The sequence below is a fragment of the Hyperolius riggenbachi genome, chromosome 7 (assembly GCF_040937935.1).
Source record: "Hyperolius riggenbachi isolate aHypRig1 chromosome 7, aHypRig1.pri, whole genome shotgun sequence".
NCBI lineage: Eukaryota > Metazoa > Chordata > Amphibia > Anura > Hyperoliidae > Hyperolius > Hyperolius riggenbachi.
The window spans coordinates 172,484,528-172,508,629 of NC_090652.1; the positions used below are offsets into that span (position 1 = coordinate 172,484,528).

The 24,102-nt window shown below is 44.3% G+C and overlaps 1 protein-coding gene across 1 annotated transcript in view; it reads left to right on the forward strand.

Moving 5' to 3' along the window:
- CARD11 (caspase recruitment domain family member 11) overlaps positions 1-24,102 on the forward strand; it is a 586,831-nt gene that overhangs the window by 275,504 nt on the left and 287,225 nt on the right. The window contains exon 9 of the mRNA XM_068244905.1: positions 23,500-23,667. Coding sequence (XP_068101006.1) covers positions 23,500-23,667 — 168 coding nt within the window. The remainder of the gene's footprint in view (positions 1-23,499; positions 23,668-24,102) is intronic.

Sequence of the window (24,102 nt, forward strand, 5' to 3'; positions counted from 1 at the left end):
GCGACTTTCAAAGTCGTGGAGAGGGCTGTTATCTGACTTTTATTATCTCAAGTGTTATTGAACTAATTACTTTTCTTCTGCCAGAGGAGAGGTCATTAGTTCACAGACTGCTCTGAAAGAATCATTTTGAATGCTGAGTGTTGTGTAATCTGCACATATTATAGAATTGTTCAATGTTAGAAAAAACACTATATACCTGAAAATAAAAATATGAGAATATTTTCTTTGCTGCTAAACTTCTAGTAATCATTCATAGTACACAACCAATTCATTATATCATATATTTTTTTCGCTTCAGTGTCTCTTTAATCAATTAAGGAAACCATGTATTTATTTTATTTTAGACACTACTGTCTAAAAATAGATTACTGAATCTATAACTTACTTGCGCTTTCAACTGACAGGGGATCAGCGAGATTTATTTCAGCAAAACTACCAAAAGTTGGAGGACAGAATAAGTAAGGACTTCAGCCCTTGGGCCAAGAAGACACTGTCGTAGTTTGGCCCTTAAGATGATGATACTCCCTAAGATAACTAGTTTTATTTGTTACTGCCCATCAGCTTTTCTAAAAAAAAATTAGAAAAAAACACATTCTGACAGATCCTGGAAAAACTGTATCCAGACAGAATCTATTCATCCATCTGGTTAGACTTGATGGACGGATGCCTTTTTTTTAACCAAACTAACTATATGAAAACAAAAAGTTTAAAGTCATATACCACACATGATGGATCTACTGAGTGATTAGGTTGTTATGGGAGTAAGTTTTCAAATTAATCTCAAAGCTGGAACTCATATGCAGCTCAATCCAGGCCTCACACTTTTCCATGGGGACTTTGAAAATACTCATATTGCCCACTTTATTGTAAAGTGATTTGTAATATTTTAATTACAGCCAGATCTTAATGTGATTACTAACCTACTGGGGACTTCCTAAATATTCTTAAGGCAAATAAATATATGTCTGCTATAAAAAAAATGAAATCTTTAATACATTTGAGAAATTTGGTTAAATAGAAAGAGATAATCAGTATGTGAGATATGTTACAGTGTATTTAAAGAGGAAGTGTAGTGAAAATAGCGTAATCAATAAAATCAACATCAATGCTCATTGTTTACAGTAATTATGTATGGATTATTAATATTTAGTCAGTGTTTTCCCATTGTCCTCTCTCTCTGACTAACATTCTGAAATCTATTTCTGGTGGTGATGACATCTTTAATTCTCCAGGTGATCTGTACAAAATTATTCACACTATAGGTACAAGAAATTATCCTCAAAAAATGCTTCCTTTAGGTCTAAGACCCAAACAATATGAAATATAGTGACAAGAGAAAAATGAAGAAATATATATGTATTAGGATTTAAAAAAATCTAATTTTTTTATTATGACGTTTATAAAAAATCCAATATAAAACCACAATCTGGCACATTAAAGGGGGATCAATGGTGACATCCACTTATATTGTGAATGCAGTTCACGTATGAAAGAAGTAAGGCAATGGGTTCACACCAGCAGAATAGCACCAGCAGAATAGTTTGTTCCCAGAGCAAGTTTTGATCCATAAGCAGGAAAGGTTGTAACATTAATCCTGGTTGTTTTGGCAACAGAGTTCATTTCTGTAGTTAGGAGTATCAGATGGTATATAGACAATCAATTAGATAGTGTATGTGCAGTCCATTGGCCTCCATATTAGAATCTAGACTCTGTTCAGTGATTCATAAATAAACATCCATCAAACATACTGTTTACGTGACTATTAGGCAGATATATGACTCCACTCTAGGAAAATAAACACCAATATGCAAGTATAATAGTCTGCCAGGGATTTAACCCTAATGTTGTTTTACAGCTCTATTTGAGTACAAACATGTTTGGGAAAGATCCAGGCCCCCAGGGATATCACCCTTATGCAGCTCCCAAACTCAGTAGGGTCACATGATGGTTGTCAATAAGTAAATCATCGTTCCACAGATATTTGGTCTCAAATCAGTAAATGCAATCAAATCCATGCAATCAGTGTCTCTTGGTGCTATCCACACTTGCTGTGTTATCATGTGCATATGAATCAAAATATGATACTCATCCATCCAGTATTTGAAGTGATGTCCAAAGTTCCCCAAGTGGTGCCAGATTCTATGGGGTGTTGAGCCCAGAAGTGCCTACCGGTTTCGCTGGTAAGGAGACCAGCATCATCAGGGTAGGCTCAAATTGCGCCATGCTGGAAACCATTGCCGGCCTATAATGGCGCCGGGCGACCCGGGCACGTCGCACCGATCTCCAACATGCCCCCCATGTACCATGCCGCTCCACACGCATGGGAATTAAAGGGAGGCATATAGGGAGTAACACGTGAAGCCCTCCGCCGGTGCGCCTACACCATTGCAATATCTGGAGGCCAAGATGATAAAGGTCTGCCAGAGTACAACGGGCGGCCCTCTGGCGGCCACAAATTATCATATCAGAGTAGGCAACCGAAAACCAGGTCCCAAGGGAAAATACCACAATAAGTAGGCCCGGAAGGTGCATCATAACTTTTCTCCAAAGTGCATCGCCCTCAGGAGGCCCCCCAGAGGGAGAAGCTATTGCACAGCATCAAGCCAACGGGGCCATAGTGAAGGCAAACCAACACAGCTAGCATATTAACCTCTTGCCGACCGCATCACGCCGATGGGCGTGGCTGCGGCGGCCACCCCAGGACCGCCTAACGCCGATTGGTGTAATGTCCTGGGGCTCTGTTTTGCAGGAGATCGCGCGCAGGCTACGCACGCATCTCCTGCTTGGGGGGTGGAGCTCTGCCCCGCCTTCAGTCTCCGAGCAGCTATTGCCGCTCGGGAGACTGTTAGACGGCGTGATCGCTGTCTATTTACATGGTGCAATGCTGCGATCAGCAGAAGCGCTGCACTGGGGACAGCCGTGTGACATGGCTGTCCGCCTGGGGGACAAGAGAGCGATCGGCTCTCATAGGGTGAAGCCTATGAGAGCTGATCAACCATGATTGGCTGGCTGGGGGGAGGGAGGGAGGGAATGGGTTTAAAGAAACAGTTTATTTTAAAAAAAAAAAACACAAACAAAAATATTTATTAAAAAAAAAAAATAAACATGGGGGGAGCGATCAGACCCCACCAACAGAGAGCTCTGTTGGTGGGGAGAAAAGGGGGGGGGGGGGAATCACTTGTGTGCTATGTTGTGCGGCCCTGCAGCTTGGCCTTAAAGCTGCAGTGGCCTTTTTTTACTAAAAATGGCCTGGTCACTAGGGGGGTTTAGCCATGAAGTCCTCAAGAGGTTAAATAAATTAAAATAAACAGTCAAAATAATATTAAATAGTGGTGTATGTTCCACTTATGAAGGAGCAACAAAAATAAAGGTACTTTAATATAGAAAATATACATCAAATTTAAATGAATCTCAAAGTAGTTCTGTGTCAAAGTTGAAGAAGCGGGGGTACAGGCAGGGCACCCCCAAGGGTAGGTAGACCTAGATCCACAGACAATATCTCTAAAAGGGAAGGGAGATCCATCAATAAGAGAACACATCCAAGGCCGTATGAAGCAAGCCATCAGATCAGCCCAGTGGGAGTGGCCCAAAAGGTAAACAAGGAAAGAGAGTAAACAAAAAAAGGGAAAGAGGGAGGAACCCCCCAGGAACCCCCGGAGCAGCGACCCGATGGCAGGTCCTTCATATCACAAAAATGAGGCAAAATCAATACCATCATTTAATTGGCTTGAAAAGCCTTCAATTCATATATCCAAAATGCTTCACACTGGAGAAGCCTGCTATACCAATCACCACCCCGGGGGTCCCAGTGGACCCTATCTAAACCAAAGAAATGGGCCTAGCAAAAATGGCTTGTTGGCAAATGGCAAAATGTTGTGCAACTGGTGTACTGTGATTTTCACTAATCCCATAAGTGTGCTCGTAAATACGTCTGTTCAAATATCTGCCTGTCTTGCCAATATAGAAAGCTCCACATAGGCATAGAAGGAGGTATATCACCCCCTCAGTCTCGCAATTTACATAGTATCTCGTGGGCAGTGTTTTATCATGGGCCACAATAACACATTGTTTACCTGTGTAGATGTATTTACACTGGTTACATGAGTGACAAGGATATGTACCTTGTAAGGCACAGTCTGTTTATACCCTGTAGTCCAGTATAATGGCTTTGTGTAAGCTTGTCTCCAATGGTTATAGCCCATCTAAAGGTGACCATAGGTGCCGTAGGGAAAGGGGGGCAATGCGTGGATCCCTGAAGAGTATGGACCAATATTTTTGAAGCAATGAGCAAATCTTAGAATGTTGATTGCAATATATAGTTACAAATGAAAGACCACTATCAGGTGTATTCCCAGAGGGTTTTGAGCTGTATAGGAGGGACAGTGCAACGCCGGCTAAAGTGTACACAGAATATACAATTATCGAGGTCTGTACAGAGGGATGAGACTTTTAATCAAAGTGGAGGGTTTTGCCGGGTCATACACAGAAAATCAATCACAATAATACAAAATACAATACTAACTAAGTATAGATATATATTGCAAACACTGCATACATATCTATCACAGCAGAACTAACTGACTCAGTAGCGGAGCAAAGTCCAGCGCTCAGAGCTCTGATTGCTATAACACACAGCGTGGAACTGAGAGAGACAGACTAAAATACACGGGGAAAGTGCAGCACACCCCTGAACTAACAGCCAATCAGAATCCTGCTCCTGGTCAGCTGACCAATGTGTCAGCTGACCGGCCTCACACCCGTCTTCTCAGCCTATAAAGGCTGTCACAAGCTGTGCACATGCGCCCAGGGTCTTGAGAGGATGCGCGGCGCTGGCTCACAGCTACAGGGGAGCCGGGGATGCCACAAGGTAATGCAGAAGTGCGTGGCTGCCCGGAGCTGCCGGCAGCCGCGTCCGCAGGGGCGTAGCAATAGCCCTAGCAGCCATAGCAACCGCTATGGGGCCCTGAAGAAGAGGGGGCCCAGATAGAACATGATGTGTTAACTATGAACTTTGCTTTGTTTCTCCACCCTACTGGCTTTGTCTCAGTGCTCATGGACTATACACAGTGTGCATTACATGAGAATGTAAATTTCCCAATAAACTCAAATTCATAGGGTAAGGACAGGTAGCATTGCTCAAGAGTGCCTAGATGTGATGGCCCTGTGAAAATTTTGCTATGGGGCCCCATAATGTCTAGCTACGCCACTGCGCGTCCGCATGAATTGTTACATTACCCTCCCCTCGAGGTGTGGCCTCCGGAAACTCCCTACCTGGCTTATCAGGATGATGAAGATGAAATTCCTGAATTAATTCATGAGCATGAATTTGTCGTGCAGGAATCCAACTCCCTTCCTCTGGTCCATAACCTTTCCACTCAACCAGATATTGTAGGGAATTACAACATTTCCGAGAATCCAGAATTCTCTCTATCTCATACTCAGATTCCCCATCCACTTCAATCGGAGGAGGTGGACTGGAAGATGAAACATTGACTGCCGGTTTTAATAAAGAGACATGAAATTATCTCACTCCTCTCATGGACTGAGGTAAAGTCACTCAATATACTATGTCATTAATTTTCTCAGCCACAGGAAAAGACCAATGTATTTGGTCCTTTCCCTGTGGACCTAGCTTAACAGATGGTTGAGGAAGAGGAATGTTGCCAGTGGAAACCCAATCAAGATCCCCTGCTGAAAATTCATATTCTGGAGATCAATGGAAATCAGCATAACGTTTTTTGCTGAGATACTGCTTTTTCTAAATTCTCTTTGACCTGAGCCCAAACTGTCTTCATATTAGAAATCCATTCTTCCAAAACTGGGTGAGAAGAATGAGAACTGGAAAAGGAGGTAAACTTAGGACTCCGGCCCATGACTACCTGGAAACGTGACAGTTTGGTGGAAGAACTGGGAAGATTGTTAAATGCAAATTCTGCAAATGGCAAGAACTTAAAGGGATACTATAGGGGGGTTGGGGGAAATGAGCTGAACTTACCCATGACTTCTAATGGTTCCCTGCAGACATCCTGTGCCCGCGCAGCCGCTCACCGATGCTCCAGCCCCGCCTCCAGTTCACTTCTGGAATTTCTGACTTTAAAGTCAGAAAACCACTTCGCCTGCGTTGCCGTGTCCTCGATCCCGTTGATGTCATCAAGAGCGCACAGCGCAGGCCCAGTATGGTCTGTGTCTGCGCAGTACACTCCTGGTGACATCAGCTGGAGCGAGGACACGGCAACGCAGGCGCAGTGGTTTTCTGACTTTAAAGGGATACTGTAGGGGGGTCGGGGGAAAATGAGCTGAACTTACCCGGGGCTTCTAATGGTCCCCCGCAGACATCCTGTGTTGGCGCAGCCGCTCACCGATGCTCCGGCCCCGCCTCCGGTTCAATTCTGGAATTTCTGACTTTAAAGTCAGAAAACCACTGCGCCTGCGTTGCCGTGTCCTCGATCCCGCTGATGTCATCAAGAGCGCACAGTGCAGGCCCAGTATGGTCTGTGTCTGCGCAGTACACTCCTGGTGACATCCGCGGGAGCGAGGACATGGCAACGCAGGCGCAGTGGTTTTCTGACTTTAAAGTCAGAAATTCCAGAAGTGAACCGGAGGCGGGGCCGGAGCATTGGGGAGTGGCTGCGCCAACACAGGATGTCTGCGGGGGACCATTAGAAGCCCCGGGTAAGTTCAGCTCATTTTCCCCCGACCCCCCTACAGTATCCCTTTAAAGTCAGAAATTCCAGAAGTGAACCGGAGGCGGGGCCGGAGCATTGGGGAGTGGCTGCGCCAACACAGGATGTCTGCGGGGGACCATTAGAAGCCCCGGGTAAGTTCCGCTCATTTTCCCCCGACCCCCCCTACAGTACCCCTTAAGGACCAGGCACTTTTTTTCCATTCAGACCACTGCAGCTTTCACGGTTTATTGCTCGCTCATACAACCTACCACCTAAATGAATTTTGGCTCCTTTTCTTCTCACTAATAAAGCTTTCTTTTGGTGCTATTTGATTGCTGCTGCGTATTTTACTTTTTATTATATTCATCAAAAAAGACATGAATTTTGGCAAAAAAAAAGATTTTTTTAACTTTCTGTGCTGACATTTTTCAAATAAAGTAAAATTTCTGTATACATGCAGCGCGAAAAATGTGGACAAACATGTTTTTGATAAAAAAAAAAACCCATTCAGTGTATATTTATTGGTTTGGGTAAAAATTATAGCGTTTACAAACTATGGTGCAAAAAGTGAATTTTCCCATTTTCATGCATCTATGACTTTTCTGACCCCCTGTCATGTTTCATGAGGGGCTAGAATTCCAGGATAGTATAAATACCCCCCAAATGACCCCATTTTGGAAAGAAGACATCCCAAAGTATTCACTGAGAGGCATAGTGAGTTCATAGAAGATATTATTTTTTGTCACGAGTAAGCGGAAAATGACACTTTGTGACAAAAAAAAAAAAAAAAGTTTCCATTTCTTCTAACTTGCGACAAAAAAAAAATGAAATCTGCCACGGACTCATCATGCCCCTCTCTGAATACCTTGAAGTGTCTACTTTCCAAAATGGGGTCATTTGTGGGGTGTGTTTACTGTCTTCGCATTTTGGGGGGTGCTAATTTGTAAGCACCCCTGTAAAGCCTAAAGGTGCTCATTGGACTTTGGGCCCCTTAGCGCAGTTAGGCTGAAAAAAAGTGCCACACATGTGGTATTGCCGTACTCAGTAGAAGTAGTATAATGTGTTTTGGGGTGTATTTTTACACATACCGATGCTGGGTGGGAGAAATATCTCTGTAAATGACAATTTTTTAATTTTTTTTACACACAATTGTCCATTTACAGAGATCTTTCTCCCACTCAGCATGGGTATGTGTAAAAATACACCCCAAAACACATTATACTACGGAGCTGGGAAAAAAGGGCGCAGGCAGCTAGTGGACAAAAAGGGCGCCGCCATTCACTCCCATAATAAATAACGTTTAATGGGCGCCGAGCAGGAAAAAAGGGCGCCGGAGCTAAATAAAGTTTACAAACGGCGCCCGGAGCTAAATAAAGTTTACAAACGGCGCCCGGAGATGTTTAATGATTCATAACTGAGCTTGTGGTGATTTACGTTTATAAAATGCACCCGTGCCGAATAACGTTTATGAAAATACTAAACATATTTATCTTATTTAAATAATTAAAACATTATTTAAAGTTTTATCCCTTACTGTTTGTAAAACATTATTATTTACAAAATAAAGCGATCTTATCTTATTTAAATAATTAAAACATTATTTAAAGTTTTATCCCTTACTGTTTGTAAAACATTATTATTCACAAAATAAAGCGATCAGTACGTAACGTAAATTGCAAAATATTTGTTGCATCCACAATTAGTAAAACCTTATTATCCACATAATAAAGGGGGGTCTTAGGTTTAGGCACCAACAGGGGGGTCTAGGGGTTAGGGGAAGGTACAGGGAGGTTTACTTAGGCACCAACAGGGGGGGTCTTAGGTTTAGGCACCAACAGGGGGGTCTTAGGTTTAGGCACCAACAGGGGGGTTAGGCACCAACAGAGGGGTCTTAGGTTTAGGCACCAACAGGGGGGTCTTAGGTTTAGGCACCAACAGGGGGGTCTTAGGTTTAGGCACCAACAGGGGGTCTTAGGTTTAGGCACCAACAGGGGGGTCTTAGGTTTAGGCACCAACAGGGGGGTCTAGGGGTTAGGGGTAGGTACAGGGAGGGTTACTTAGGCACCAACAGGGGGGGTCTTAGGTTTAGGCACCAACAGGGGGGTCTTAGGTTTAGGCACCAACAGGGGGGTCTTAGGTTTAGGCACCAACAGGGGGGGGTCTTAGGTTTAGGCACCAACAGGGGGGTCTTAGGTTTAGGCACCAACAGGGGGGTCTTAGGTTTAGGCACCAACAGGGGGGTCTTAGGTTTAGGCACCAACAGGGGGGGTCTTAGGTTTAGGCACCAACAGGGGGTCTTAGGTTTAGGCACCAACAGGGGGGTCTAGGGGTTAGGGATAGGTACAGGGAGGGTTCTGTGTAAGAGTAGGCTTAGGTATAGTTTTAGTAAAATTTTAGTAATAATTACTAATGTTTTACAACACTTATTACGAACTTAGTTATATTTATATCATCGTTATAAAGAATATTTTCAGATTTTATTATAAGAACAAACCATAAATGAAGGTTATTCACAATAATATACAATTATAACAAATAAACATATATTATTGTTTTTTTAATAAACGTAATTATAAGTTTAACTTTTGAAACAGGAAAGATTAACGTTTTCACAATTTCCGATTTCATAAACATTATTTAATGATTTATAATTTTGTTAAACATTATTTGTAAACGAAATATAGCACACTATTTTTATAAACCCTATTAATGATTAATTATTATTTAGAGTTTACACCCCGCGCCCTTTTTGTCCGGGCGCCCTTTTTGTACGTACGCTTATACTACTTCTCCTGAGTACGGCGATACCACATGTGTGGCTCTTTTTTGCACCCTAACTGCGCTAAGGGGCCCAAAGTCCAATGAGTACCTTTAGGATTTCACAGGTCATTTTGAGAAATTTCATTTCAAGACTACTCCTCACGGTTTAGGGCCCCTAAAATGCCAGGACAGTATAGGAACCCCACAAATGACCCCATTTTAGAAAGAAGACAGCCCAAGGTATTCCGTTAGTAGTACGGTGAGTTCATAGAAGATTTTATTTTTTGTCACAAGTTAGCGGAAAATGACACTTTGTGAAAAAAAACAATAAAAATCAATTTCCGCTAACTTGTGACAAAAAATAAAATCTTCTATGAACTCACCATACTACTAACAGAATACCTTGGGGTGTCTGCTTTCTAAAATGGAGTCATTTGTGGGGTTCCTATACTGTCCTGGCATTTTAGGGGCCCTAAACCGTGAGGAGTAGTCTTGAAACAAAATTTCTCAAAATGACCTGTGAAATCCTAAAGGTACTCATTGGACTTTGGGCCCCTTAGCGCAGTTAGGGTGCAAAACAGTGCCACACATGTGGTATCGCCGTACTCGGGAGAAGTAGTACAATGTGTTTTGGGGTGTATTTTTACACATACCCATGCTGGGTGGGAGAAATAACTCTGTAAATGGACAATTGTGTGTAAGAAAATCAAAAGATTGTCATTTACAGAGGTATTTCTCCCACCCAGCATGGGTATGTGTAAAAATACACCCCAAAACACATTATACTACTTCTCCCGAGTATGGCGATACCACATGTGTGGCACTTTTTCGCACCCTAACTGCGCTAAGGGGCCCAAAGTCCAATGAGTACCTTTAGGATTTCACAGGTCATTTTTGTTTCAAGACTACTCCTCACGGTTTAGGGCCCCTAAAATGCCAGGGCAGTATAGGAACCCCACTAATGACCCCATTTTAGAAAGAAGACACCGCAAGGTATTCCATTAGGAGTATGGTGAGTTCATAGAAGTTTTTATTTTTTTGTCACAAGTTAGCGAAAATTGATTTTTTTTTTTCACAAAGTGTCATTTTCCGCTAACTTGTGACAAAAAATAAAATCTTCTATGGACTCACCATGCTCCTAACGGAATACCTTTGGGTGTCTTCTTTCTAGAATGGGGTCATTTGTGGGGTTCCTATACTGCCCTGGCATTTTAGGGACCCTAAACCGTGAGGAGTAGTCTTGAAACCAAATGTCGCAAAATGACCTGTGAAATCCTAAAGGTACTCATTGGACTTTGGGCCCCTTAGCGTACTTAAGGTGTAAAAAAGTGCCACACATGTGGTACCGCCGTACTCAGGAGAAGTAGTATAATGTGTTTTGGGGTGTATTTTTACACATACCCATGCTATGTGGGAGAAATATCTCTGTAAATGACAATTGCTTGATTTTTTTACACACCATTTACAGAGAGATTTCTCCCACCCAACATGGGTATGTGTAAAAATACACCCCAAAACACATTATACTACTTCTCCTGAGTACGGCGGTACCACATGTGTGACACTTTTTTGCAGCCTAGGTGCGCTAAGGGGCCCAACGTCCTATTCACAGGTCATTTTGAGGCATTTGTTTTCTAGACTACTCCTCATGGTTTAGGGCCCCTAAAATGCCAGGGCAGTATAGGAACCCCACAAGTGACCACATTTTAGAAAGAAGTCACCCCAAGGTATTCCGTTAGGTGTATTGCGAGTTCATAGAAGATTTTATTTTTTGTCACAAGTTAGTGAAAAATGACACTTTGTGAAAAAAAACAATAAAAATCAATTTCCGCTAACTTTTGTCAAAAAATAAAATCTTCTATGAACTCGTCATACACCTAACAGAATACATTGGGGTGTCTTTTTTCTAAAATGGGGTCACTTGTGGGGTTCCTATACCGCCCTGGCATTTTACGGGCCCAAAACCGTGAGTAGTCTGGAAACCAAATGTCTCAAAATGACTGTTCAGGGGTATAAGCATCTGCAAATTTTGATGACAGGTGGTGTATGAGGGGGCGAATTTTGTGGAACCAGTCATAAGCAGGGTGGCCTTTTAGATGACAGGTTGTATTGGGCCTGATCTGATGGATAGGAGTGCTAGGGGGGTGACAGGAGGTGATTGATGGGTGTCTCAGGGGGTGGTTAGAGGGGAAAATAGATGCAATCAATGCACTGGGGAGGTGATCGGAAGGGGGTCTGAGGGGGATCTGAGGGTTTGTCCGAGTGATCAGGAGCCCACACGGGGAAAATTAGGACCTGATCTGATGGGTAGGTGTGCTAGGGGGTGACAAGAGGTGATTGATGGGTGTCTCAAGGTGTGATTAGAGGGGGGAATAGATGCAAGCAATGCACTGGCGAGGTGATCAGGGCTGGGTTCTGAGGGTGTGGGCGGGTGATTGAGTGCCCTAGGGGCAGATAGGGGTCTAATCTGATGGATAGCAGTGACAGGGGGTGATTGATGGGTAATTAGTGGGTGTTTGGAGGAGAGAACAGATGTAAACAATGCACTTGGGAGGTGATCTGACCTCGGATCTGCGGGCGATCTATTTGTGTGGGTGGGTGATCAGATTGCCCGCAAGGGGCAGGTTAGGGGCTGATTGATGGGTGGCAGTGATGGAGTGATTGATGGGTGCCAGTGCCAGGGGGTGATTGATGGGTGGCAGTGACAGGGGGTGATTGATGGGTAATTAGTGGGTGTTTAGGGTAGAGAACAGATGTAAACACTGCACTTGGGAGGTGATCTGACGTCGGATCTGCGGGCGATCTATTGGTGTGGGTGGGTGATCAGATTGCCCGCAAGGGGCAGGTTAGGGGCTGATTGATGGGTGGCAGTGCCAGGGGGTGATTGATGGGTGGCAGTGGCAGGGGGTGATTGATGGGTGATTGACAGGTGATCAGTGGGTTATTACAGGAAAGAACAGATGTAACTAATGCACTGGCGAATTGATAAGGGGGGGTCTGAGGGCAATCTGAGCATGTAGGCGGGTGATTGGGTGCCCGCAAGGGGCAGATTAGGGTCTGATCTGATGGATAACAGTGACAGGTGGTGATAGGGGGTGATTGATGGGTAATTAGTGGGTGTTTAGGGTAGAGAACAGATGTAAACACTGCACTTGGGAGGTGATCTGATGTCGGATCTGCGGGCGATCTATTGGTGTGGGTGGGTGATCAGATTGCCCGCAAGGGGCAGATTAGGGGCTGATTGATGGGTGGCAGTGACAGGGGTGATTGATGGGTGATTAACAGGTGATCAGTGGGTTATTACAGGGAAGAACAGATGTAACTAATGCACTGGCGAATTGATAAGGGAGGGTCTGAGGGCAATCTGAGCGTGTAGGCGGGTGATTGGGTGCCCGCAAGGGGCAGATTAGGGTCTGATCTGATGGGTAACAGTGACAGGTGGTGATAGGGGGTGATTGATGGGTGATTGATGGGTAATTAGTGGGTGTTTAGGGTAGAGAACAGATGTAAACACTGCACTTGGGAGGTGATCTGGCGTCGGATCTGCGGGCGATCTATTGGTGTGGGTGGGTGATCAGATTGCCCGCAAGGGGCAGGTTAGGGGCTGATTGATGGATGGCAGTGACAGGGGGTGATTGATGGGTGGTTGATGGGTGATTGACAGGTGATTGACAGGTGATCAGGGGGATAGAGGTATACAGTACACTCTGGGGGGGGGGGCTGGGGATAATCTGAGGGGTGGGGGGGTGATCAGGAGTCCCCAGGGGGCAGTTTAGGGTTACAAAAAAATAGCGTTGACAGATAGTGACAGGGAGTGATTGATGGGTGATTAGGAGGGTGATTGGGTGTAAACAGGGGTCTGGGGGGTTGGCAGGGGGGGTCTGAGGGGTGCTGTGGGCGATCAGGGGGCAGGGGGGGGAGATCAGTGTGCTTGGGTGCAGACTAGGGTGGCTGCAGCCTGCCCTGGTGGTCCCTCGGACACTGGGACCACCAGGGCAGGAGGCAGCCTGTATAATACACTTTGTAAACATTACAAAGTGTATTATACACTTTGTATGCGGCGATCGTCGGGTTAACATCCCGCCGGCGCTTCCGTATGGCCGGCGGGATGTTGCGGCGGGTGAGCGGAGACAGGCGCCGGCGGAGGATCGCGTCACGGATGACGCGATTGCTCCGCCCATGCCCCTACAAGGACCGCCGCCTTTGGGCATGAGCTGGTCCTTGCGGGCTCCACCTCCCGGCCGCCACAAGGCACAGAGGCGGTCGGGAAGTGGTTAAGCCAGGTCTCCTGACGGTCAGACACGAAACACCTGAGTTACTGTTCTACGGACTGATTTGTCTTTTCCGTCTGACCATTGGTCTCAGGATGAAAACCTGATGAAAATGACAACTCAATCCCCAATTGAGAACAGAATGATCGCCAGAATTGAGAGACAAACTGAACTCCCCGGTCAGACACGATGTTCTCAGGAATACTATGTAATCAAACAATATGCTCAATAAATAATATTGCCAACTTTTTCACAGAAGGTAATTTACATAAAGGAATGAAATGAGCCATATTACTGAATCGGTCCACGACTACCCAAATAACACTCATACCACCAGAACAAGGTCAATCCACTACAAAAGCCATAGCAATATGTGTCAGGGGGACCTGGGGTATAGGCAAAGGCTTCAGATTCCCTCTAGGGGCACTCCTAGAGACCTTACTTCTGGCACAAATGTTGCATTCACCCACAAAGTTTACAATCTCTCCTCATGGTTGGCCACCAAACATGACGAGCCAATAGTTCCAGCGTATAAGTCTCGCCAGGACGTCCTGCCAGTTTGGTATCATGGAATTGATGAAGTAGCTGTAGACATAGATAGATTGGTACAAAATATACGTCTGACGGTTTCCCAGGTGGACAATTTTCCTGAAAAGAGGACATTAAGTCAGATAAATCTAAGGAATTCTGAGTATCTGTAGCAGCGACCACACAATGTTTGAGAATTATAGGAACTGGATCGTCAGCTTGCAAAACTTCTGAATCAAAATATCTGGACCAAGCATCAGCTTTTACATTTTTGCTACCCGGCTTGTATGTTATTGTAAAATTAAAACGTGAAAAAAACAATACCCATCGAGCCTGCCTAGGATTGAATCTTTTTGCTTTTTCCGCATACTCTAAGTTCTTATGATCAGTGTACACAGTGACAGGATGCTCAGCGCCCTCCAATCAATGCCTCCATTCCTCAAAAGCCATCTTAACTGCCAAGAGTTCCCTGTTTCCTATATCATAGTTCCGTTCTGCTGGCAAAAACTTTTTAGAAAAGAAAGCACAAGGGTGCAGACGTTCAGGCTGACCTGAATACTAAGAAAGAACTGCCCCAACTCCTACTTCAGAGGCATCAACTTCTACACAGAATGGTAATGCGACATTGGGATGCATAAGGATGCAGGCGGAGCAGAAAAGACATTTTCAGAGTATCAAAGGCTTTACAGGCCAAGGATGGCCAATTAACAGGATCAGCCCCTTTATTTGTGAGATCTGTCAATGGTGCTACCAGAGTGGAAAAATTCTTAATGAAGTTTCTATAGTAATTGGCAAAACCCAAAAACCGTTGCAATGCCTTAAGGTTTCCCAGCTGTGGCCACTCCAAAACTGCCGAAACTTTCTTTTTGTCCATAGACAAACCAGAATCTGAAATCATATATCCTAAGAAAAGTACCTCAGTAACCTCAAAATACATTTCTCCAGTTTAGCAAACAACGAGTTTTCTCGTAACCTCTGAATAGTGTTGGGCGAACAGTGTTCGCCACTGTTCGGGTTCTGCAGAACATCACCCTGTTCGGGTGATGTTCGAGTTCGGCCGAACACCTGATGGTGTTCGGCCAAACCGTTCGGCCACATGGCCGAACTAAGAGCGCATGGCCGAACGTTCGGCTAGCGCTGTGATTGGCCGAACGGGTCACGTGGTTCGGACCCGAACGCGCTCTGATTGGCCGAACGGTCACGTGGTTCGGGTAAATAAATACCCGAACCACGTCATATCTCCGCCATTTGTCTGTGGGTTTAGCTTTGGGTAGGCAGGCAGGGTAGTTCGCTCTCCAGCCACGCTAGCCAGGGTCCCCCCCAGTCATTGTGTGTCGCTGCTGGGAAGAGTAGTACACCGCTCGCTCAGCCACACTATATATAGCATTGGTTACTGCCACTGTGTACCTCGCTCAGCCACACTATATATAGCATTGTGTTTACTGCCACTCTGTGTACACCGCTCAGCCAGACTATATAGCATTGTGTGTACTGCCACTGTGTACCTCGCTCAGCCACGCTATATATAGCATTGTGTTTACTGCCACTCTGTGTACACCGCTCAGCCAGACTATATAGCATTGTGTGTACTGCCACTCTGTGTACACGGCTCAGCCAGACTATATAGCATTGTGTGTACTGCCACTCTGTGTACACCGCTCAGCCAGACTATATAGCATTGTTTACTGCCACTCTGTGTACACCGCTCAGCCAGACTATATAGCATTGTTTACTGCCACTCTGTGTACACCGCTCAGCCAGACTATATAGCATTGTGTGTACTGCCACTCTGTGTACACCGCTCAGCCAGACTATATAGCATTGTGTGTACTGCCACTCTGTGTACACCGCTCAGCCAGACTATATAGCATTGTTTACTGCCACTCTGTGTACACGGCTCAGCCAGACTATATAGCATTGTTTACTGCCACTCTGTGTACACCGCTCAGCCAGACTATATAGCATTGTGTGTACTGCCGCTCTGTGTACACCGCTCAGCCAGACTATATAGCATTGCGTACTCTGCCAGTCAGTGTGTATATTGCTGGGATCAGTAATACTCCACTCACCGCCAACCACTATATGAGCTCACCATGAGTTCCTCAGAGACCTCCGCTGTGAGCAGCACTCCCAACAACAGCAACAGCCAACGCCCCACGCAAGCTATAACATCCACCCCAGCAGCCAGTGGTCAGCAGCAGCCCTCCCCGGAGGAGAACGTTGTGTCCATCGGTCCGTCGCCAGAGCGATTAATGAGGGCTGCCATTGAGGAGATGATGGGGCCTGATGTGGAGGAGGAGGTCTGGCTCAGGCCAGCATCCCAAGTTAATGTTGAGGACGATGAGGGGTCTGTGTCTGGGGATGTTGGGGTGGCAGAGGTGGTGGGTGGGTCAGACTCAGGAGAAGAGTTGTATGATGAGGATGATGATCGGGACCATCTGTATGTGCCTCAGAGTCCAACCCCGGAAAACATGTTGTATCGTGTGTTTAGGTACTAAAATCTGCGTTCCCACTTCCCAGTACTGCCCGCAGTGCGCGGGTCCACGGATCCATATCATTTTTTGGGCAGCACTATCAAACTGTGGTACTATGAGTGAGTTGCCATGGTCCTTCTGTGCTGCCTGTCACACTCACCGTCTGTCTGCAGATGGATTGTTCAACACAGCTACGCCATCTGACATGTAGTCCTGGACCTTGACCATCTTCTCCAGGCGATTGGTGTTGGAGGACGTGGAACTGCCCGATTGCTGTTCTGTGGGCTGCTGCATGGGTGTCAGAAAATGTTCCCACTCCAAGGACACTGCCAATACCATTCCCTTTTCGGCACTAGCAGCAGCTTGTGTTCTTTGCTGCCCTCCTGGTCCTCCTGGGTTTGCTGAAGTCAGTCTGTCGGCGTACAACTGGCTAGAGAAGGAGGAGGATGTCAATCTCCTCTCTAAAGTCTCCATCCTCAAGGGCCTGCTGGAATTGTTCCATTTTTGACCTGTCTGACACTTTCTTCAATCAGTTTTTTAACATTGTGTTTGGATAAACTTGGTATAAACCTAGTAATTGGTGTTGTCCAGATTCCAGAATAATGAATAATAATGAATAGTGAATGATGCGCGGGCCGCGTTCAATGCAGTCTAGCATGAATTGAGCCATGTGTGCCAGAGAGTCCTGCCAGACTCCTCTGTCTTCATGTTCTTGTGAGCGTTGTGATTGTTGTGATGCACCATATTTGTCACCAGCATCACTTTCTTCCTCTTCTGCTGTCCATTCCCGCTAAATTGTGGAAGTCCAACGTGCACCGCTCTGTCCCTCGGCAGTGGGGGCATCCAATTCCTGCTCCAACTCCAGCTGTTCCTCGTCCTGTTCTTTGTCATAGCTGGGACCAGCGTTTCCTGAGGCAGGTTGCCTGATGTTGGTATCATCACGCTGATCGTTTTCATCTTCAGAATCCCCCACTTGCATCATGCCAGCGGTTTTCCATCTTCAACATTGATTTCTTCAGTAAACACAGCAGTGGTATTGTAATGCTGACTGTAGAGTTGTCACTGCTCAGTCACGCAACGTGGATTGCTCAAAATTTTGGAGGACTTGGCAGAGATCCAACATGGTGGCCCAATCAGATCCACAGAAGCTTGGTAGCTAGCTGCTGGAATGCGCCTCGGCACTGCGCAAAAGCGTGCTAGCATGTGCAGCGTAGAATTCCAGCGCATAGGGAGGGACATCACCCAGCGAGCGATGGTGCGCTAGATTGAAGCGCTCCTGCATCTCTTGGTGAGTCCTTCAGAAGCGGTACTGGACTTTTAACAATGTTTTTTTTTTTTTCCTTCAACAGAAGATCTGCCACGTTGGAGTGAGGAGGACGCCGCCGACCCCGACACCAAGCTGAACCCCGGCGAACTCCAAGCAGAGGATCTTCAGGAACCCTCAAGGCTTTGAGCAAGCTGAGGAGGATCAGCAGTCCCGACGAGACCTCTCCTCATATGCGACTGAGTGCAGTGGAGCTCCCCAGAACAACCTCTCAGTTGTCACTTTGTCACTGGTCACTTTGTCACTTTGTCACTTTGTCATTTTGTCACTTTGTCACTTGTCACTTGTCACTTTGTCACTTGTCACTTTGTCATTTTGTCACTTTGTCACTTGTCACTTTGTCACTTGTCACTTGTCACTTTGTCACTTGTCACTTTGTCATTTTGTCACTTTGTCACTTGTCACTTTGTCACTTGTCACTTGTCACTTTGTCACTTGTCACTTGTCACTTTGTCATTTTGTCACTTTGTCATTTTGTCACTTTGTCATTTTGTCACTTTGTCATTTTGTCACTGGTCACTTTGTCACTTTTCACTTTGTCACTTGTCACTTGGTCACTTGTCACTTGGTCACTTGTCCAGATGATCTCGGTACACCTCCTGCGATTCAAATTCCTGCACACATTGCTCTGGGATTTTGGTGTGATGAATGATGCATCTAACTGGCCACCAGAGGCAATTAAGGCCTTCAAAACATTGAAAGCAGCTTTCTGTTCCGCCCCCATTTTGCGTCATGTTGAGTTGTTGATGTCATGTTCATCCTCGGCCTCGCCTTGCATTTCAGTGCGAGGTGCATTTTCCACAGAAAAAGGTTGTGAATTCGGGCACAACAGTTGTGGCTGTTCCATTGACCTTTCACAGGTAGAAGATTGTGGGGGTGGGAATAGCTCCTCCGAATAGCCCATTGTGTCCTGAAAACTACTCATTGCATTGCTTTGCGCACACATTTTTTTGTCCTCATGCAAGGCCTGAGTTGCACCTGAAAGCGTGGCCTTCTCCTCCTGCGCCTCCTCCTGTTCCATCACGTCTGCTGCTGCTGGGTTAGCGTTGACGCCTGGTCCCTGTTTATTGAACCTCTTATCTTTATTACATTTATGACTGCATGGCGGTAAAAAGCATGCTATCCGCACGCTTCTTGTCCTCATGCAAGGCCTGGGTTGTTGTGTCTCAAAAAGCATGGCCTTCTCCTCCTGCGCCTGCTCCTGTTCCATCACGTGTGCTGCTGCTGCTGGGTTAGCGTTACCGTTACCTTTTCCTGGAACCTCTTCTCTGTATTGCATTTATGACTGCATGGCGACAAAAAGCATGTTACCTGTGCAAAGAAACATGACATTTTCCACATTTAAAAGACAGTTTTTCCTTTGAAACTTTACAATCAATTTTCTCAAAAACTATAAGCTCTTTTTCAAATATTTTTTTTCCTCTTGTACCCACTCCCAAGGTGCACATACCCTGCTAATTTGGGGTATGTAGCATGTAAGGAAGCTTTACAAAGCACGAAAGTTCGGGTCCCCATTGACTTCCATTATGTTCGGAGTTCGGCGCGAACACCCGAACATCGCGGCGATGTTCGGCGAACGTTCGCGAACCCGAACATCTAGGTGTTCGCCCAACACTACCTCTGAAGGACCCATTTCACATGATCTCGATGTTCTGACAAGGATTTTGAATAAACGAGGATATCATCCAAATAGACCACCACATATTTGCCCAGAACATCTCTAAATACATCATTGGCGAAATCCTGGAAGACGGCTGGGGCATTACAAAGACCAAAGGGCATCACAAGGTATTCATAATGCCCATCTTGAGTGTTAAAAGCCGTCTTCCATTTATCTCCCTGTGAACACATCCCCTTACTTCTTTCATACGTGAACTGCATTCACAATACAAGTGGATGTCACCACTGAACCCCCGTTAATGTGTCAGATTGTGCTTTTATATTAGATTTTTTATAAGCATAATAATAAATAAATAGAGATTTTTTAATCTTAATACATATATATGTCTTCCGTTTTCTCTTGTCACTAGATCTGTACAGAATGTTTGTTAATGAGAGTTCTATGCACAGAGGGAGATATTGCTTACTTGGCAGCTGGAAAAAGCTGTTAGTTTCCACAATGCAATGAGTTTCACAGACAGCAAATTGTCAGGACGTTGGTCTTGACATCACACTGTGGGAGGGGTTTCACCACAATCCCCTGATGGTCTGTCTATTCAAGAAAAGGTAAATATTTCTCATGGTAAAGGGGTATCAGCTACTGATTGGGATGAAGTTCAATCCTTGTTAAAGTTCCTCTTTATAAATGAAGAAGTGGAGTTTTTTTTTTTGAAGGTCACTGGTACATAAAGATTTTAACACAGTGAATAAGTTGAGTAAACTCCAACCACTACTTTGGTTCTTTTTCCACCTTTATTGCTGTTGCTGTTTAAAATAAATTTAATGCCTTGAAAGCTGTGGAACCCAGCACACATATTACCATTATGTAACTGATTACATGCTCAGTTCAAAAACACAGTGTGAAGTTTACCCCTTATGCAAGGTGGTGCATTGTGATTATGCACTGCATGTTATGTGCTGCAGCATAATGGCTTATCTAACTTGTTCAGCAACCATAGCCTGAGAAGCTTTCAATCGTGCTAAATATGTTCAGCTCCAGTGAGAAGCAGATACAAAAATAAGTACAGCCTTCCCTTAACTCCATAACCAGTGGTAGCATGGGTGACAGAGTTTACCCCTCCATTTCAGAGCACAGCCCTCGCTGCTAACGGGCAATGGAGTTCTTCAAACAAACCTGCTAGCCCAGTGGAATGCAATGCCCCATAATAGGAGCAAGGGTTTATAGTACTATACAGTTGTATTTAAATTAGAGTAATCACACAGGCATCCCTAATCTGGCTAATGTGTAAAGGAATCTCATAGTTACATAGTTACATAGTTATTTTGGTTGAAAAAAAGACATACGTCCATCGAGTTCAACCAGTACAAAGTACAACGCCAGCCTGCTCCCTCACATATCCCTGTTGATCCAGAGGAAGGCGAAAAAACCCTTACAAGGCATGGTCCAATTAGCCCCAAAAGGGAAAAATTCCTTCCCGACTTCAGATGGCAATCAGATAAAATCCCTGGATCAACATCATTAGGCATTACCTAGTAATTGTAGCCATGGATGTCTTTCAACGCAAGGAAAGCATCTAAGCCCTCTTTAAATGCAGGTATAGAGTTTGCCATAACGACTTCCTGTGGCAATGCATTCCACATCTTAATCACTCTTACTGTAAAGAACCCTTTCCTAAATAAATGGCTAAAACGTTTTTCCTCCATGCGCAGATCATGTCCTCTAGGCCTAGGGACAAAAAGCTCATCCGCCAAGCTATTATATTGCCCTCTAATGTATTTATACATGTTAATTAGATCCCCTCTAAGGCGTCTTTTCTCTAGACTAAATAAACCCAGTTTATCTAACCTTTCTCCATCCCACGTATCAATTTTGTTGCTCGTCTCTGCACCTGCTCTAAAACTGCAATATCTTTTTCGCAATGTGGTGCCCAGAACTGAATTCCATATTCCAGATGTGGCCTTACTAGAGAGTTAAACAGGGGCAATATTATGCTAGCATCTTGAGTTTTTATTTCCCTTTTAATGCATCCCAAAATGTTGTTAGCTTTAGCTGCAGCTGCTTGGCATTGAGTATGATTATTTAACTTGTTGTCGATGAGTACTCCTAAGTCCTTCTCCAAGTTTGATGTCCCCAACTGTATCCCATTTATTTTGTATGGTGCTAGACCATTAGTACGGCCAAAATGCATGACTTTACATTTTTCAACATTGCATTTCATCTGCCATGTATGTGCCCATATAGCCATCCTATCCAGATCATGTTGCAATATGACACTATCTTCTTGAGAGTTGATCATTCTGCACAATTTTGTATCATCTGCAAAAATAGCAACATTGCTCACTACTGCATCTACTAGGTCATTAATAAATAAATTGAAGAGCACTGGACCCAGAACAGACCCCTGTGGTACCCCACTGCTAACAGTCTCCCATTTTGAGTACGATCCATTGACCACAACTCTTTGTTTTCTGTCCATTAGCCAGTTCCCGATCCATGCACACAGACTCTTCCCCAGTCCTTGCATCCTCAACTTTTGCACCAGACTTTTGTGGGGAACAGTATCAAAGGCCTTTGCAAAGTCCAAGTATATCACATTTACAGCATTCCCAATATCCATATTAGCATTCACTACCTCATAAAAGCTGAGCATGTTAGTCAAACAGGACCTGTCTTTAGTAAACCCATGTTGATGCTGAGAAATAAGATTATTTTCTACTATGAAGTCATGTATAGTATATAGTTTGCATACAACTGATGTTAAGCTTACAGGTCTATAATTTCCTGGATCTGATTTTTTTGCCCTTCTTAAATAATGGCAAAACGTGGGCTGTACGCCAATCCACTGGGACTCTGCCAATTGAAAGAGAGTCACAAAAGATAAGATAAAGGGGTTTATCTATAAATGAACTTAATTCCCTTAGGACCCGAGGATGCATGCCATCCGGGCCAGGTGCCTTGTCTATTTTTAATTTATTTAGTCTTGCCTTCACTTCTTCCTGCGTTAAGTATTTAGTATTACAGTTAGAAGATTGAGACTCTTCTGCCTCTGTAATTTTCAACAGTGCTGTTTCTTTTGTGAAGACAGAAGCAAAGAAAGCATTTAATAACTCTGCCTTACCTTGGTCATCCACCATTGAGTTCCCACCCTCATCCTTTAGGAGTCCTATACAGTCAACCTTTCTTTTTTTAGAGTTAATGTACTTGTAAAACTTTTTTGGGTTAGATTTGATATCCCTAGCGATTTGTTTTTTAGCTTCAATCTTTGTCTGCCTAATTTCTTTTTTACAATTTTTATTGCACTCCTTATAATTGCTTAGTGCAGCCTCGGTCCCTTCCTGTTTTAAGACCTTATAGGCATTCTTTTTCCTCTTCATTTTATCTTTAACCTTTCTATTCATCCATAGAGGCCTTTTTTTATTCCTAGATATTTTGTTTCCATATGGGATATACATACTACAATATTGATTGAGTATAAGTTTAAAAGCTTGCCATTTCCCTTCAGTGTCTTCCCCTTGTACCCCTAACACATTTGTCAAACTCAAAAGTCTGTTAAATGTAGAATCGAAAAAACACAGGTTTTATTACTATGTTGATAGAATTCTTTAGTGTTTCTAAGCACCCACATTGTGGGCAAAATATTGCTAATGTAGAGGTCAGCCCAAATTGAATTGCCAAGTTAGTGTTCGATCCAAATACAGCAGTACTAGCTATTGCTAACCATTATCGCTAGTGATAGTGTTTGACTTATGCCCTATATATGTTTTGTGCCTTGTTAAACTAGAGCTGCTTATTTTATGTGTATTTGTTGTGCATTTGTTTTCTCCTTTCTTATTTACCTTTTTAAACTCTGTGTTAGAGTTTGCCAAGAAACCTACACATCATAATGTCACCTGGATCAAAGAACAGTGGCCAAGAGGCTGAAGACTCCTCAGATTCTGTAGGATCTCCTGATGATAAATATTTCTTTGAAATTAATGGTGAATCAAAGAAAAGGAGAAGAATGAACATAAAAGCCATTCCCCAGGTATATTTACTCAGCCTCCATACTCTAACACTTCCCCTGCACACCTGGGCGAAACCACAAATAGCCAATCAGATTTCTTCTATTCATGTAAATGGAAAAATGTAAAAGGGTGCCATTCTCACGGTAGTAAAGCTAGAGCCCCTAAACTTGGTACAGTTGGTCCCTTGGTAACTGAGGTTACAAATTCACAGAAAGTGGGTGCAGCATAAAACAGCTCTAACCTGTCTTAGACAGGTTCAATTTTTTTTAAAGAGTACAGGGTAAGCTCACTCATTTTATGGAGCAACGACCTTATCAGTAACCCAGTGATAGACTCATCTGCAGGGAGGACTTTCGATCCCAATGTCATCGATCTCCAGATATAATCAAATTCTTAAATCTGCTCATTTTGTAGATAGCTGACACTATTTACACCCTATTGACAGAGATTACTCT